At 43.0% G+C, this 18,680-nt stretch overlaps 1 protein-coding gene across 8 annotated transcripts in view; it reads left to right on the top strand.

The window, feature by feature from the left end:
• The window catches only part of SBF1 (SET binding factor 1), a 1,208,265-nt gene extending 1,189,798 nt beyond the window's left edge, over positions 1–18,467 (top strand). For all 8 annotated transcript variants that reach the window (XM_085653743.1, XM_085653740.1, XM_085653741.1 and 5 more), the window contains one exon: positions 12,197–18,467. In XM_085653743.1, coding sequence (XP_085509869.1) covers positions 12,197–12,295 — 99 coding nt within the window. In that variant the 3' untranslated portion in view covers positions 12,296–18,467. The remainder of the gene's footprint in view (positions 1–12,196) is intronic.
• The last annotated feature ends 213 nt before the right edge of the window (positions 18,468–18,680 follow it).

Genomic DNA, 18,680 nt, shown 5'->3' with positions numbered 1-18,680 from the left:
ACCAACACCAAGAGCCGGTGCTCGTCCAAGCCAGCTATCAAAGCACTCCACTGGCTACCCGTGGTAAAAAGAGTGCAATTTAAGGCGCTCTGTCTTACGCACAAAATCCTCAACGGCAAGGCCCCTCCCATCTTTAAAGACCTGGTGACTCCTTACACCACTTCTAGACCTCTCCGATCCTCTAATGCTCATTTAACTCTGCCACCCAAGATCAAGAGAGCACGATCAGGAGGTCGGCGTTTCTCCTACAACGCTTCCAAATTATGGAACTCCCTCCCTCCTGACATTCGTGCATAGCCTAATCTGTTGGCCTTCCGAAAATCTCAGAAAACCTGGCTGTTCCCGTGAAACCCCCTTACGACTCCATCTGTACCCATTCAGCGCTGGGACGCTCACGGGCAGCCATGCGCTTTAGAAATCCAGTAACATTTAACATTGAACAATCCTGTATTGTGGGCGGCGGGCCACGCGACCAACGCATCGCTAACCGGCGTTAAGCTATTAAAACCCCCATTTCAATCAAGTGTCTAATTCTTTTTTTTTATCTTCTTTGTATAGCCCAACAGGGCAACTAGTGGATCTGGGAGCACAGGAACCTCTGTGATACCGCTTAGTGTTTGGAATACCTTTTCCCAGAATTTAGCAATTGTCGGACATTGCCAAGCTATGTGTATGAAATCCACCGGGCTCTTCTTGCATCTATCACACTCAGCAGTCTCCTTCAGCTCATAGCGAAATAACCGTTCTGGGGTATAGTAAACTCTTTGTAAAAATTCGAAGTGAATTAGTCGGTGTCGGCCAATCTCTTCAATACTTACTACGCACTTCCTGTAACAGGCTGCTTCCCTCTGCAATGGGTTCATCAATGCCAATAAACCAGCCCGACTTTCCAGGAAGCACTATGTTTAAACTAAGTACACATTGCATTCTTTGAATGATTGACATAGGTAAACACAGCTCCCAGCTCTGCGGCAGGTGCTTGGTGCACTCTGAGACAGCAGGAGTTGCAAGTATTGTGCAATCCGAGCAGGGCACATCAGTTTTCCATTGCTATCTCTGGGGCAGAAGTGCCCCAAAATGAGTAGCCCTAGTGATTTGACTTGGACATCGTGTTCTCTGCCCACGGCAGTGCCAGGCCCTTGTGTTCTCATGCCATGCAGAGCCATAAACCTATATCCAGGATGCAGTGGCATAAAGCAAAATGATTTCCTGTGTCCCCTTATGCACCCGTTCCCAGCAGACTATGACAAGTCTCCCATTTCGCAAATATATCCAGTGGCCTTGGGCTCAACAAGGGCCCCCTAAAGAGTTAGCCCCCGCCACTTGCTGCTCCACATAGGCTGCTGCAGGGAGGGGCCTGCGATATGCCCTTGCCGGGATGTTATTTTGTTTTTATAACTCTTCTTAAGAATGTACCAGTGGGCGACATAGTGAGAGAACTGGCCTTGCACTTTGAGCGAGTGTACCGGAGACAGTCTGACCTCACAGAGGACGACTCCACTGACTTCTTAGCAGACATTCAGCTGCCTACCCTAACAGACCGCGATCGAGATGAAATGGAAGACGACCTCACGTCAGAAGAGCTGATCAAAGCAATAGGTGATCTCAAGTTGGGTAAGGCTTTAGGGCCCAATGGCCTCCCTATCGAACTATACAAGCTTAAACCTGATAGGATAGCGCAATATCTGAAAGCCATGTACTATGATAGTCCGAAGAAGGGGATATTACCTAAAGATCAGCGCATAGCCACTCTGGTTGCGATTCCCAAACCAGGAAAACCGAAGGCGGAGTGCACGTCGTATAGACCTATATCACTCCTTAACGCGGAACCCAAAATACTAGCCAAAGTCTTAGCCAACAGGCTCCATACTGTCATCACCAAAATCGTGCACCCTGACCAGTCGGGCTTCATGCCTCACCGCAACACTGCCCTCAACCTTAGGCGCCTTCACGGAGTTCTGGGGCGTCGCCCCGGAATCCGGGAGGACGCCATGGTGGTTTCGTTGGATGCAACCATGGCGTTTGACACCCTTGAATGGGCTTACCTCTTTGCGGTGCTAAAGAAATTAGGTTTTGGGCCCAAGTTTATAGGGTGGGTGCGCCTCTTATATGCCGAACCGCTTGCGAAAGTGTCCGTCAACAATAAGACGTCGGAGATATTCACACTTGGTAGAGGTACGAGACAGGGCTGCCCTCTGTCGCCGTTGCTATTCGCTCTCTCGCTTGAACCGCTTGCGGCTTGGATACGCTGGGATGTGGCCATCCGCGGACTCCGGTGGACTGAGGGTTGGGAGGACAGGATCTCGTTATATGCGGATGATATACTGCTTTATCTATCTTCCCCGGCGCGTTTCAATACGAGTGGTGTTAGACATGTTCGCCAGTTTCGAGAAACTCAGGGTTTCGTATTAACTGGAGCAAGTCATTGATTTACATGCTCCACGGAACAGCCCCCTCCCTCCCAAGAGAATGCACAATTGAGATAGCGGAGGACGGTTTCCGCTACCTAGGGATATTCATAACCACTGACGTCAGGAAACGATACGACAAAAACCTGCTATCTCCATTGCAAAGGCTCCGAAGAGATGTAGAGGTCTGGAAGAAGTTGCCCCTGTCCCTACTTGGGAGAGCGGCCCTATTCAAAATGATGGCTTTGCCTAGATTCCTCTATGCCCTCCAAAACTACCCAGATGTGGTACCGCAAGCCTTCTTCAGGGAGGTTGAGTCCCTACAGAGAGACCTACTGTGGGATGGTAGGCCCCGAATTGCGCTAGGCAAGCTTACATTGGGGTGGTATGATGGAGGTATAGCCCTTCCAGACATCAGGAAATACTATTGGGCAGCGCAATTGGCTGCAATAAACCAATGCCAGTACGGAAGCGGAGACGACCCAGCATACAGAATGGACAGGTGGTTGCTACCGGGAGGTGACTTCACGAGATCCCTATATTCCAGACCTACTAGGTATCTGCTCACTGGCCTTGAATCTAAACACGCAGTCCAGATATGGCACGTGGCCACCAAAGCCCTGGGATGGGCCAATAAACTTACATTAGCAACCCCCCTCTGGGATACAGTGCAGCTGGGTACTCTGGGGCGTAGCAAAGGCTTTGCAAAATGGGACCTCATCGGCATTTCGCACATTAGGGACTTGTGGGGGCGGGATGGAGTGGTGACGTTTGCTACACTGCAACAGACATACGAAATGGCAACGTCAGAACACTTCCGTTATACACAGATAAGGCATGCCCTGCAGGCCACCATCAGACCCGTCACGGAGCTCCCTGAGGCGTCCCCACTTGAGGATAGACTGCTTGATGGGCATCTGCCAGACAAATGTATATCTCTCACATACAAAAAGCTCATCCATCACACCCCTGACCCCCTTGCGGCACTCAGGGAGAAATGGGTAAGGGATGGTCTGGAGGTGGACGATGAGGAATGGCAGGAGGCACTCTCCTCACCCAAGGAGGTGGCTATATCGGCAAAGTTAAAATTAATACAACTGAAGATTTTACATAGAGTCTACCTATCAGGGACCCAGCTGATCCACATGGGGAGTGGTGCGGACGGGCTTTGCAGGAGGGGCTGTGGCATGCAGGGTACATTCCTACACGTGCTCTGGGAGTGCCCAGTAATTCATGGCTTCTGGCGGTGCACACTGAAAGTTATGAGTGCGGTGTGGGGGGTGCCCTTGTTGCCTGAGGCCAAGAGATGCCTCCTGAATGTGTGGGAGCCCACAGATTTAACCGTGCACGGGAGGTTGTGGGCCACGCTTGGGGGGCCGCCGCGCCACCTACGTTAAAGAAATGGAAGGAAGATATGGACTGGTGCATGATCCGCGAGAAAACCGTTTATGTTGCACGGGGTTGTCCCAAAAAATGGGTGGCGATTTGGACTAAGTGGAATGCATACCGGGGAGGGATATGTGAGCCACCGGCTATCCCGTCACCAGAGGACCACTGTACAGTGTGAATTGCAATGTATGTTATGTAACTCTGCCCGCTACGTTGAAGAGAATGTACCGACGCATGTGTAAACTGATGCAACTATACTCTGTGAGACACGAAGCTGTGTAACATGACCAAAGTTTTTATGTTAAATAAACCGAGTTTAAAAAAAAAAAAAGAATGTACCAGTGTCACAAAGCCAGACTTCTGTCTCGCTTTGCCGAGGGCTCTGCAATGTCAACACAAGGCTGTAGTTTGCCCCAGGATATGGTGCACACCTTCTGAAGGGTTAGTAATGTCCGTGCAGTGCACAAAGTCTGTCTCTTTGAAACCATGCCCTCTGCACAGGGCTCTGCAGTGCCAACACCAGGCCTCGGTCTGTTGCTGAGGCATGGTGCACTCTTTTGAAGAGCAAACTCAGGTTTAAAGAGGGTTTGTTATAACAAAAGAATCAAATTGGTTAGGGCCCAATCATTAAGGGGAGTCCTGCGGTCTAATATTAGATGGAACAGGGCGAGACCACATTTGCATGCTTAAGCCTGATAGCATATGTATCCTAAACGTTATACAGGGCACATAGGCTCTAACTTTAGACAGCAGTGATATTTCTCTGGAAACAAAACTTACTGCCCCAGCCATTTCAAAAAGCTCTAAACATAACTTAATGCTATCCCTCAGGTTACACAGAAGTTAAAGACTCAGGCCTCAAACATCTGAGTTATCCCTTAGGTTACAAACAGATGAATAACTCGTGCCTCACACAGGAGGGCTATCATCCATTTTATCAGGACTTAAAGACTTGGGCCTCAAACATCAGAGCAATCCCTCAGGTTACACACAAATTAGACTTAGTCCTCAAACAGCAGAGTTATCGTATATATATATATATATATATATATATATTATCTACTGGCGGTCGCCAGTAGATAGTTATAGTTACAACCTAGTTTCCATAGGAAATCTCAAAATTCTATTTTAAATAACTTTGGCGCCGGTTGACGAATCCTCGCGAAATTTTCAAAACTAATGGGGCGCTCCGTTCAGCTCCTACCTTGAAAGTCTCGGGGTGATTCGTCAAGCGGGGGCCGAGAAAAAGGGGGGGTCTCAAAACGCGTTTTCCCCATGCATTTTTCCATAGGACCTTTAGTCGCAGCTACAGCCCAAACGGCTGAACAGAATTACGTGAAATTTGGCAGAGAGGTAGCCATAAGGTCAAGGAAGTGCCTTTTGCAGGTCTGGTGTAAATCTGTTCAGTATTTCCTGAGAAAATAGCATTTAAAAGCATATCAATATCTATACGCGCGCACCGTGCGCGCACTGTGCGCGAGCGCAATTCTGATTGGTGGTTAGATGTCGGTAAACATTCGAATCGGTCGAAACCAGGAAGTGTCGGCCGCCATTTTGTCTCTCACAGTCTGAGGTCTGAGGGGGTGAAAAAAAAAGGTGGAGAACGTGAAAAGGGGGCAGAGTGGACAGTTCCTGACCCCCTAACCTTGGTCAGGAGGTAACAGATTTTTTTTAAATCGCGAGGTGCGCGCACGGCGAACCGTGGGGGCTTGGTGCGCGCAGCGCACCAAGCGCCCACACCGCGCGCACAGTGCGCGGTGTGCGCACGGGGAAAAACCTGAATTTTTTTTTTTATAAATACATAACTTAGCATTTAAAAAACCGTACAAATTCACTGAAAAAGCCATAGGTTTCACACACGTTATAGTTACGAATTAGCATTTAAAAAACCTTGCAAATTCACTTAAAAAACCATAGGTTTCACACATGTTATAGTTAGCTGGACATTTCACTCGTAAAAAACCAATGAAATTCCCCCGTTATAGTTAGTGCAGGCAACTATAACTCACGCGACCGCAATCCTCTGCTGATGAGGTCAGATATTACATCACTGATGACATGTGTCTTTATGAAAAATAAATATTTGTAATATATGTATAGCTAAAGATTAATGGAAGAAGACATGGGTAAATAAGTGTCTAAATACAGTGATGTAATATCTGACGTCATCAGCAGAGGATTGCGGTCGCGCGAGTTATAGTTGCCTGTACTAACTATAACGGGGGAATTTCATTGGTTTTTTACGAGTGAAATGTCCAGCTAACTATAACATGTGTGAAACCTATGGTTTTTTAAGTGAATATATGTATGTATATATATATATAAGTACCAGGTGCATTCATCCACTTCCCAACAGGCGAGGAGAAAGCATACGGACACCGGATCGTGCTTCAGTGAGGTTTATTCAGAGTCAGCATCGGCGTGACATGCCATTACGCCTTTCGGCCAGCAGGTGGCCTTGATCACATAGAGTATATATATATATTCTTTAGCGGGCTATCTTTTATCTACCTATTTTATCTATCTATCTCTCTAACTATTATCTTTCTTTTTTCTAGCTATCTATTATCAAAATGTTGCGCAACAGCCACGCTGCTCTACAACATAGCTTAAAGACATTTACAAAGCTAATATCTCTGGCTATACACTTATAAGGTCCCAAAAGCTAGACCTATTGGATATGCCAATGCTCGTTATACACTACAATGTCTTTAGCGTCAGAAAATACCTCATCCAAGGGCCAGATACATTCCCTTTCTTCTGGTCTCCATCCATTTTGTATATTTGTAGTCTACAACACCAGATTCAACATGAGACCTCTCCAGGAAAGCCTCAAGCATTGGTGGTGCAAAGGAACGGGAAAGTCAGAAGACAGACTGGCAACCACACAATCAGCTTTTGTATCAGAGGATGAGCATTGTGATGGCAGTCACTTTCTAGAACTATTCCTTTCCACAGTTGACTGTGATGTATACCAGAGTGCAGTGTAAGGATTCCCACATGGCCAGTAAGGGTGAATGGAAAATTAATTGTGGCCATGAAACATTTGTACCATACGAGTGTACTCGAAATGAGTGAGCGTTTTTATCACTGAAACAGATTCTGTCTTCTATAGCATCACACTCCATTTTGATACGAGCAGTCATTACCACAACAATGTAGTAGTATTTGAACAAACAGGGAAGGATGAGATCTGAGACATAGTTAAGGGGGGTTCATAAGATTTGGCACTGTCACCTGTTGCTGAATCCCAGTGCCACAGCAGTTTACTTGCTGGTTCTTCAAGACACCGATCTAGACCAACTAAGCCGGTAGACCTTGGAAGAGTACAAGAGTATGCTCAATAATGATGTTTTATTATTTATATAGATACTCAGAATTGACACACAGGAACTTCATCTTTTTGCCCCTACAAACAAACAAAAAAAAGAAATTGCCAAGATGTTGTACCCTGGCTACCAGAACAAAATTCCCAATGGAGTGCCCTTTTCATTTTCACTGGGGTATATGTGTACACGTTTACATAATCTTTTCTCCCTACGATACCAAACATGATCACTAAATCAAAGTAAAACAGAACAAAGAAAATCCTCTATGCTCCTTAATTGCTAGACTACTAATGGTATACAGACATTTCTTCGTCTTCCCCAAAATCCACTCCAGGTGTTTGTGCAGACCACCTTTTCTTTCGAAAATATCAGACCAGGTCCTTGACCATACATTTATATCATAGGGCATACCCATCTGTTTCCTGAATAATGTCAATAACAACATCTTAAATTTCCTTCTGACTGCTTGAACACCTTAAGAAGCAAAGTGCAATTTCACCTGACCATCTTTAGTCTTTCAGAGAAAGAGTTTGTGCATTTGTTGTCTGTGAAAGAAGATTGAACCAAGGACAGTCAAGAACAGATAATCTTGCTTTGTCTTAAAAACTAAAAATGTTTTTTCAAATGTATATCTAAAGAATTACATGGGCTGCTACTGATGCTTTTTTCTTAGGCCTGGTTTTCACCTTTCTAGTTATAAAATATTTCTAGGATGGCATTAGAAAGGATAACTATGCTGTCAAATACATATAAACCACCTTTGGAGTTTAATCTTGTCTTGTCAACACTAATGCGGCCCACTTTTTTCAGCCCATGCATAACTGAAATCTCACTGTAACGTCAGATATATGAGTGAGTAAGGTTCATACTTTGTGCCCATGAGTCATCTTCCGAATTTCACCCCATGAAAGTGTTAATCAATTCCTTCTTCCAAAAGTAGTTTCACATTAATCAGGCTGTATTTTTACCTTCATAGTTCCGAAATCTGAACTCTCCCACATAGGGTCTCTCTATGTATATATGAATCAAAATACCTGTTTGTGAAGTATAGATTTGTCTGCACCGGTTTAGAATCCATTCTTTAAAATAATCCATAGCTAGATAAATAGTTGACTGCATTATTGATACTACCAAAGCCAATAGGTCACTTTGCCCCAGCCTGTGAAACTTTTGGAGCATGCATTTAGACGTTTATCTACATCTTTGCAAAATCACATTCACTCAGTCACCAAAAGTGTAAATCTAGCAGGTCATATGTAATGGTTTTTTTAATGCATTGTGTTAGCTTGATTGGATTCTCTCGCTGCACCACCGATTAAGCCCCTCTCCCCCATTTAGCCCATACATCCACTTCTGAGGTAGACAGATGTGATATTTCCAATGTTTTATTTACAAGGATCTTCAAAAAAAAAAATCTCACGTTCTTTAAAAATGTATGCCACACAGTGCCGGTGATATTTAATGTTTATGAATGCAAAGAAGATAACCATGATAGGATAGAAGGTAGAGGTGGTGGGGTAGCAATAATATATAAAGATAACTTAAGGCTGCGACATGAAATTATAACTACACTTCCATCCGAGACATTAATGTTCTCTTTTAAACCCAGTGACTCCTTTTCATTTAAAGGGCTACTGGTATACAGGCCACCAGGACCAAGAAAGGTGTTCTCACAGGCTATCCTAAACTTTTTAGAGTCAAGTCTGGATACCGAGTACCTCAACATTATAGGTGATTTTAACTACCATCTTGAACTAGATACCAATCCAGACACTGTAAGCCTGGTAGACAGCCTGGATTCTCCCAAATTGTACTGGAACCTACACATTTGGCTGGCCACACCCTGCATGGGATTTTCACAAACCAAGCAGGTGTAAAAAATATCTAAAACACTACCACTGCCTTAGACGGACCATAGAGCAATTATCTTTCAGATAACAAATAAAGATTATATACTGCCTCAACCCCTTTCCGCTCGGAAATTGCAGGTTCGGCAATGGAACAAGATAAAAAAGGCCGACCTGGAACAGGCATTAAGCTCAGATCCATTTATCTTAAGCAAGGACAATGATGTAGCAGCCAGCCAATTTGACAACTGGATCAGAACAGCTGCAGATAAAACGGCCCCTATAATTAACAAAAATCAATAGCAGAGGAACGCCGACGTCACCCTGGTATAGTCCAGAGGTAAGAATAATAAAAATGAAATGCAGACGGACAGAACGAGTCTGGCGGACAGATTATAGTCCAGAGCATAAACTATTATATAACCAATGCCTGGAGGACTATAAACAGGCTATTATTAAAGCCAAAAGGACCTATTTCACTGCTAAAATAAACGAGGCGACACACTCCTCAAAAGAGCTGTTTAAAACTACAGACATTGGTCACCTCCCAACACACAGGAAAATGTATACCTGACCAAGCCCTCTGTAATACAATGGCTGTTTTCAAAGTTTTCAAAGTACAAGTAATATATGATGACCTTTTAAACTCAGTGAAAAGTAGGCCGAATAAACCCTCCAAACATAAAGGTCTGGGCAACAAACAGCAGACTGGGCTGCTTTACGACGCTCAATATTGAGGAGGTTAATGACCTCTTGATATCCATTAAATCTGGCTCCCCAAATGATCAATGCCACCCAGCAGTTTTCCATTTTGCCTCTAAGGCTATCAGTACATATCTTACCCCCCTCCTGAATCAAGTATTAACCACAGGGAAATATCCTGAGGCATGGAAAAAAGCCTGTATAAGGCCAATTCTAAATAAACAGACCTCAGATCCACTCGAACCAAAAAACTATTGGCCAATCTCCCGACTATCATTACCAGCAAAGATTTTAGAAAAAGCCATAAATAAGGAGTTAATCCAGTATTTAGAAGACAATTCTTTACTGGATTGTACTCAACATGGATTTAGGCCCTGTCATTCAACAGAAACAGCATTGGTGCTGGCAACTGAGGAGATTCGAAGGACAGTGGATGGAGGCAGCAGAGCAATTTTGGTTCTGCTGGACCTCTCGGCGGCGTTTGACACCGTGAACCATTTGGTACTGGTGCAACGGCTGAAAGAGACGGGTGGAGGACACTGCACAAAACTTACTTTCCTCCTTTTAGATGCCAGACAGCAAAATATACACTGGGAGAACATGCAATCGGGAACGTTCCTACTCCCATGTGGGGTTCCGCAGGGGTCTGCCTTGTCTCCAACTCTTTTTAATATATAGGTTGCCCCGTTGGCCAATCTGGTCAGGAAACATGGACTCTCCATAATCATGTATGCCGATGATTCACAGCTTACTGTCTCAGTCGCTGAATCTTCTGATACAGCAGCTATCGGCTTCCATGCCTGTTTGAGGGACATTATGGAGTGGATGAGTATACATTTTTTTTTAAATAAATACTGATAAAACCGAGGTCCTTGAATTTGGCAAAGGACCATCGGTATGGAACACTAGCTGGTGGCCTACGGAGGCGGGAGTATGCCCCACCCCCATTGCTAAGGTTAAAAATCTAGGGGTGACTCTAGATAACCAACTAAATCTATCCGCCCATATTAATCAATTAACGTCCTCCTGTTTCTTCCTCTTAAAAACTCTGAGGAAAATATTCCCATTTATAGCAACCGAACTTCAAAAAACAATTGTAGTTGCACTTCTTTTATCTAAATTAGATTACTGCAACGCTCTTTTTGTGGGGATTGATAAAGCACAGGAAAGGAACCTTCAGTCACTTCAGAATATGGCGGCTAGACTGCTCATGAATATTCCAAAGGGCCATCCTACCTCAGAGGCCGTTAAAACCCTTCATTGGCTCCCAGTCCGTCAGAGAGCTAATTTTAAAGCTTTATGTCTGGTACATAAGGCCCTCCATGGAGGTGTCTCCGGGGAATTTAGGAAACTCTTTACAAGATATCTCCCTGCTAGACCGCTCAGATCGTCCTCAGAAGGATTTGTCTGTGTTCCAAAAACACGGAAGGTTAGATGGGGAGGACGCACATTATCCTTCTGTGCGGCAAAACTATGGAACCAGATGCCGTACCTTCTGCGCTGTCAACGAATCGGGTGCAATTCAGGAAGGATCTAAAAACATGGCTTTTTGGAAAAAATTAAATACATACCTAGAGGGCTTATATCCAGGTTTCACAGTTTAGCGCCAAGACCCCACGGCATTCGTGCGCTCTACAAATAACAATTCAAATCAAATCATATCCATGATGGGACACTTGTGTTACAACTTAGTAATCTTGCCTTCTTTATCAGTTTTCAGTTTGTTGTATAAAACAAATATTAATGTCATTAATTATCGTTTCCTGCTATATACTATTGTAAATTTGCTCTAGGCTTTTTCCAACAAGAAAACCCCGTAACTAAGACTTAAAAGAGAGAATTTTCATTCCTGAGGCAGCTTTTATTGAAGTTCTTCATGGAAGTGATGTGGGCTACACTATGGTCTTTACAAATATTATTATCCTCTTGTTGTCCGGTTTTGATCTCATGTCATGGCCATGCTTTGTCACACGGTGACTCAAATTTACAGTAATATTCTGCATGACGCTCCCATATCAGATAGAATTGAGAATGAAGGAAGTAGGGCTTAAAAGAGCTTGCTACACAGTCTCTTGATCTGTACACTTCTTCAGATGAACGATGAACTACACTCCTCATAACAAGCTCTCTTCTTTCCTACTTCGTAACTGGGGCAATTTAAAAGTCAAATCCAATTTTACTAAGTTGGGCTTGTTAGACCTTTACTACAAACAAGACCTGTTACTGTCACCTATAGAATTTAAAAATTTAGGGGCAGAGAAGAAAAGTGGTCAGTTCACTACCTGGCTGTTTTTAGAGCATTGAGTGAATTAGATTAGTATCTCTTTTTTTTAGTAACTTCTCCTGCCTAAATTGAACTGTCGTTTATAGTTAATGTTCAAAGGCTATTAAGTCTTATGATTTTCCTGCCTGTGCAGCTCCCTACACTATGCTGAAAATACAGGCCATCCATTGCTCTTACAGTACGGCTGAGCACTTCAGTCCTCTTTTCACATGTACTCTTCTTTTTTTTTTTTAACAGCTGAAGACAACAAAACGAGTTTACAATTTCTGTGCCCAGGACGTGGTACTTGCCCAGCAATGGATCGACCGAATCCAAGGATGTTTGTCAGATGCATGATCTGTGCAGCACCTTTCCCAGCACCACTTCCGCCGCCTCCTGATGCAGGATGACTCCAGAAAAGGAACTGAGCTCTTCCGACCAGTGGCGCTGCGGACCTGTGCTACCCTGCCTGAAGCCCAGGAGCCAGGGTCTAGACCAAAGCGCATAAACTCGAACAAATTCAGCAACCCTGACATTGATGCCTGGTGAAGGACACATGAGGATAGGATCCTCCTCTGCGAGAAGATGGACTACTTTCCATGCAGGCTCTCTGTGGTGGGCGTCTCCATTGACAGCAGATTACCTGATGGAACATTCCTCAGCGAGATTGGCTGAATATATTAGGACCTGGGTGAACAGAATGATGGGAAGTGGGGGCATCTGTTACACTGCAGAAATCAATGTTTGTTGGAGTGAGGCCATGGCGTAAACAAGTGCTCCCCTGGGACCTTAAGGTCTTTTTCGAAAATATACTTGGACCGAAGGTAAAGCCTAAGCTAACCTGTTTAATGAGTTTCAACTGAAACTTTTCCCTTGCACTATGAGAGGAGTTCAAGCTCACTTCCTGCGGTCAATGACTGAATTGCTAGTGTTTTCTGCTTTTTTTTTTTTTTACTGGTCATGGATGCTGCTCTGTAATCCATATGAGCCAATGCCCAAGACCGAGCTGTATGGGATAAGCCACTGAATGCAATAATGAGCCTTATGTCGTACATCAGCCATTGTTCTTCAGGCTTTTCCCAGATGTTCTGAATGTGTGGGTGAGGAGGCCCATGCTAGGAGAAGAAACTTTAAAGGTCACGTTCCATTTTTTCTTTTTCTTTTTTTATAAATGTAATGCTTTCAGTGTTAGTAAAGCACTTTTCCTCCATTCTTTGTATAAAGACATTAGATATTCAGGAAGATGCCAAGTCCCTGATGTTTACCTCTCCATGTACGGATGCAGAAGGAAACTTTACAGAACAACCCATGAACATGACCTGTGAAGTGATCCAAGCAGGCCTTTGTGGCCAAATATATAATTCCAGTCTATCTCTTGGAAATGAAGCGAGAGCTCGATTTGGGAGACAGGGTATGCTGTTTGTGTTAGGGAGTAGCCAAAGCTCAATCCTCCTCACAAAGAAAGAGATGTGACTACTACCCGCAATTAAGCCACACAGTTGGCGATAGCTCCATAGTTAAGGTATGAATGTATGGAACCATAGGGTTGCGAAGAAAGATTAATAGCTTAGGAAGTCCTATGCAGCATCAACATCAATAACACTGAGACCTGTCTGAACACATCCACTAACACTGTTGATTTGTAAATATTCAAAAGCCAACAATTTATTTTGATTTTCTGAAAAGCGCCAACTGAAAGGTTCCTAGAATATAATTGAGATTACATCAGACATCCCTTCATGTAAGGCTGGATGGAATTGTATCATTCCAGCATCTGCAGTTCTAGCTGATCGTAAGTCATCTTTGCTCATAAGTCCAGCAGTGAGTTTGTTTATTACTAAGCACAAGCCATAATGGTTTAAGAGCAAGCAGTAGACCAGACTAAGCGAGGTGATCCATACATGTAAACATGGTTGGAATGTGATGTGGCATTGGATTGGATGACACCATATTGTAATTTGAGCTGGTGGATTTTATGATGTACTCTTGCATGGTTCTAGCAAAGGTCGTTCATGGACATTAATGTGACTTAGGGTATTTGAAAGCATTCCTGGATATGTTTCTAGGATTAATCCCCAAATGTTAACCTCGGGTATACATGAACTTCTGTAATGTGAATTGGAAGGTTATTTGTTGAGGTCACTCAAATGCTAATAATTAGTATTTCGTTAGGATGCCTTTCCAATTGTATTAGGGTATCCACTTAAATTGTTGTAGGCTATAATTCATAAGAAAACTGGTAATCTGCCTGGAGTGGACTGTGGAGGAATATCCCCAGTTATGATTCCCTAATTTGAATGGGGTTGAACACTGGTGTACTTTGATGTTTGATTGAGATTATTTAGGAGAATCTTTGGATGCAAATGTTTGAGAATGAACAATTGTATCCCAGATCCTTGGTCTTGGTGCAGAAGGTGTTATGTTAGGAACATTTGTATATGCAGCAGCTCCACTCAGGTAGTCAAGAAGGAGAACTGATCCGAGAGAGAGGTGAAAAATTAAAAATGAATAGTTCACAAGATGCACAGATGAGGGATCTTTCTTCTGTAAATGTTTTCTTCAGCCTCACAGTGTGTTCTTGTGATAGAGTGAGGGCATAATTGAATGCGCGATGGCATAAAAGTAATTCATTACCTAGTTGTCGGTATATTTGAAATTATATTTCTCCACACCTGGGTGTAGATCTGTTAAGAGTTCCCTTTGGAGAGGTCCTGTGTTACTATGTTGGTGAATGAGAGGATATTCAAAATGTACTGGTGGTCATCTTAGGCATTAAGTGTAGCTCATTCATAGATGTCAGCCAGAATTTGGTGCCATCATTTCTGGTTGTGAATTGGCATATGATTAGCTACCTGCATGGTTGTTGAAGTGCTCTTGGAATAATGCCATAAGTGGGTACATTTTTTAGACGTCACTGTATGGAATAGAGTAAGAACACTGGTGTGTGTATCCTTTCTGGAATCAGGGCGTTCTAAGTTGTGAGGCTTCATAAAACCATTTGGACAATTTAAGAATGAGTGGACTACAACAAAGAACGTAATTATTTGCTAGTCTTACTACAGTTAGATAAAGGTACCCTTGAATGTGAACCTGATCACGACCTGATGAAACTATCTGCTCAGTATGGAGAAAAGTTAGGGTGTATTGTGAACCTGTTGTACCATTGACTAGTTCTCCTCGACTCACAAAAAATGATTGATTGTATGCCCAAGCAATTATCTGGGCATAGTTGAGAGTGGATTAGATAATCCCAGTATGGAGAGTTTATTCAGATTCGGTTTGCAAAATTGCATTTTTGATGAGTGAATCAGTGTAGCTTATACTGGGTAAGGCAAGCCATTCCTAGATGAGAGTGTTGGTTTGTTTTGGGACCTTCAGACCTTGTGCCATATTGATACATTCATGATATGGCAATGAATGGCATGTTCTGACATGCAAGCTTGGTTGCGATTACGTATTGTCGCTGTAAGGCTCTTATAATTGGGAGGACAGCCCTGGATCATGATTTGAGCGTTTATGAGCGACATAATTGGTCTGAATCCTGCTCAGCTGATCATAACACACTTGGATATTGGTCCGCTTAGCAGTATCAAGATGGAAGGAAGCCAATTCTTAGCATTTATAAATCTATAATTTCTGAATTGATTATGAAGATGTAAACCCTTTTGGCAATGTTGTGTTGTGTGAGAGCAATCCTAAAACAGTTTTTATTCAGAATGTGAGTAACTAAAAGTGGTGTCTGAGGATGTCAATGCATGTTTTTGTGAGCTGTGTTGAGGAATTAAGGAGGTCTCAAATGTAGGGCAGAATGTAAATACAGAGGGTAGGCAGGATGCAATGGGAAGCTTGATGTGTGAACTAGGACCAGTAGTCAAGACCTCTTTTTGTGTTGGTGTTCTTTCATTTGTGGCTGCACCTCGCAAGGATAGAATTGAATTATGAAAAAAGCACGATTTACTCTTTTTGATTACAGGAGTATTCAGGTTACGCTAGAACGTTTTTAGTTGTTTTGGTAACATATTATATCCTTACAATATTTGTTTTGTTGTTCAAAGTTGTGCAACAAAAGGAATTTTCACAGATTCAAGTGAGCGAAACTGTCTCTCAGGAACACAAATGGTGTTTGCTGGTACTTACCCATTTAGTTTGATGTCACATGGAAGTATCCCAAGCGAACACTGGCAAGTCATTGGTGTGACTTCAGCAGGAAAACGAGAAGGCCATAAATAGTTTTCTATATCTGCTCTTGCCCTGACACCCATGACGCTCCAATTAGTAGTTTCATCAGGTGTGAATGCCTTCTCATATAAATATCACCTAAAGCTTCTCATCCAGTCCCCACCAAATCTTTATTGTCCTTGAAAAGCGGCATACACTTTGTATATAGGAAAAGCTCTCCCCACCTGTAATTTATTGATGTCTGTGAACTTATGATTCAACCCTAAACCTTCCTTTTCATCCCATGTAAGATTCTAAATGCGTGCTTCCCTGGCCAGGGTTTCAGCTTAGGAACTGAGACGCAAGTGCCTGCTCATGATTTGTACCTCATGTCAAAGTGCGCTCATTCGGAACCTCTTCTTATTAGATGCCCTGGTGCTTCGCCTACTTCAAATCTACCTGGACCATGTTCCCTTTAGAAGAAGAAACTAGACCCGTTATATTTTTTAGTCAGCACCAGAACATGAATATCCTATTTTAATTAAGTTAGGGCAGAAGTAGCATAACAGCAATTCTGTGTCTACAAGCCAGTTGAATTAAGGGAATCGAGTATTATTGCATCCTTTGCAGATTTTCATTAGCCATATTAGAGTTCTCTTCTGGGAAATTATTTGGGATTTTGCTACCTCTGCTTAAGTTTTAGTTGTGGAAAGTATGCCCTTTAGCTTTGTATTTGGCATTGGAACAATCACAAAAGCCTCTGCATAGTGGTAGATAAAGCCTCTGGGGGAACAATCTCTGGTCTTTAATCACAATTCCCCAAGACAATTTAAAGTGCCTGAAGTGAATCCTAGAAGAGAGAGACCACACAATCTTGCATCACAAACCACGTGACAAGCAACTATGCTAAACCACTCAGCCCTTTCTATCAGCAAGAGCAAAGGTTTTGCATCTTTGCGTGCTTCAGAGACCATTCAGACCTGTCTCTATACCTAGGCTGCACACACCACACTAAGAACAAATGGCAGATTCTGTTGCTTCCAATTTCAGTAGCCAACACAAAGCATTAGAGAGAGTGCTAGCAACAGACCAACCAGCATGGCTAAATTAACAACAGTAAATGTATTGCATGAGAAAAAGGTAGAGCCTTTACAGGTTTGTGTCTAATACCAAGGCCAAAGATATTGCAGTCAGAGGATCCAGGTAAAGCTTTCTCTAAAAACAAAGTGAAATACAGCACAGAGATTGCCAGAGAGCAACTGCTCACAACCGTTTCTAAAACATAACTGAATGCATCCAGTGAGTGTTCATCGCAGATCTAAAGTCCATACACTATCCACCCCAAACATCCATATTGAATACATGGCATGACGGAGTGCTGAGATCCATGAAACATGCTCCCTGCAAGGGAATGCCATTTAGGAGTTAGAGTGGACTCTCTCCGACACTGATAACAACAGTGCTGTTATTCCCAAATGTGGTCTAACCTGCCTGACTGATTTCTTACCGAATTGGAAAAAATGCTTCTTTTTTGTGATCGTGAACTTTTATCAGTCATGGGAGAAACTACCATCTGCAAATGCCATCTTTGTCTGAAAGTTTATCTTCACTTGTGCAATTCTGCTTGGCACGTGAATGATGTCCAGAGGTGTGACGTGTTCAGTGGTATTAGAAACAGATAGTGCACAGGAACCAGCTGTTTTGCAGAAATGCTGGGCCTGAGAGTTGAACTTTAATGCAATACAGAAGAGCTGCGTGCAATAGTGGACTGGTTAGTAATGAAATGAGCAATCCCAACAGGTAGGTGTCCATTGAAGGCTGCTGACTATAGCCGTCAGCTTTTCAGCATTGCATCAAAGTTCATCAGACCTCTAAAGGCCAGTCCACATACAGGCGTGTACCAAGGTGTATGTCCAGGTAGAGGTTCTGCGCCCCATTTTGAAAGGCCATGGAAATGCTTTGGATTTTCATATTTAATTTCCGGCTCCCACTGTCCTACCACAAAATCTCCTCCCCACTTCTACATTTCTAATTTTTAAAGAACATGTTTTATTGCAGTAAAATGTATTTTTTGTACATAGTCTTAACTCTACTCGCCTTGGTTTATTTTTCCCTTGTATTATAAATTAATCTTGGGGTGGAACTCTCACACCCGCCCCAACCCAACACTCTTTGGCCGGTAGTTGCTGTAACAGTTGTGGGTACATTTTTTGTGTAACCTTCCCACCAGCTGTAGGATCATTGAAGTTTATTGTACATTGTGTCAAGCCTACCGAAGTCCTTGTCCTGTGCCTGGCGATGGGAAAAGAAGCATCAATTATATTACAAGAAATAACTAATGGAGGTTTAATTAAAAAAAAAAGAAACCCCATCATCGCTATGTCTCCTTTTTTGAATGTGTGTAAAACTGGATAATGTGAAAGTTCCAAAAAGTGACATGATACAGGATAGAAGTTCTAGGATTTGCTTCTGTGAACAAATCATTCTGTGCACGTGTGAATGTGAAATTTCTCTTTGCCGACATATACCAGTAAGGACTCCGTAAATAAAAAATAGGTATCTTTAAGTTTATAAGTAATTAGGT

Source organism: Triturus cristatus, chromosome 4_1, assembly GCF_964204655.1.
Source record: "Triturus cristatus chromosome 4_1, aTriCri1.1, whole genome shotgun sequence".
Lineage (NCBI taxonomy): Eukaryota > Metazoa > Chordata > Amphibia > Caudata > Salamandridae > Triturus > Triturus cristatus.
The sequence above is the reverse complement of the archived record's forward strand: the minus strand, read 5'-3'. Positions and strand labels throughout refer to the sequence as shown.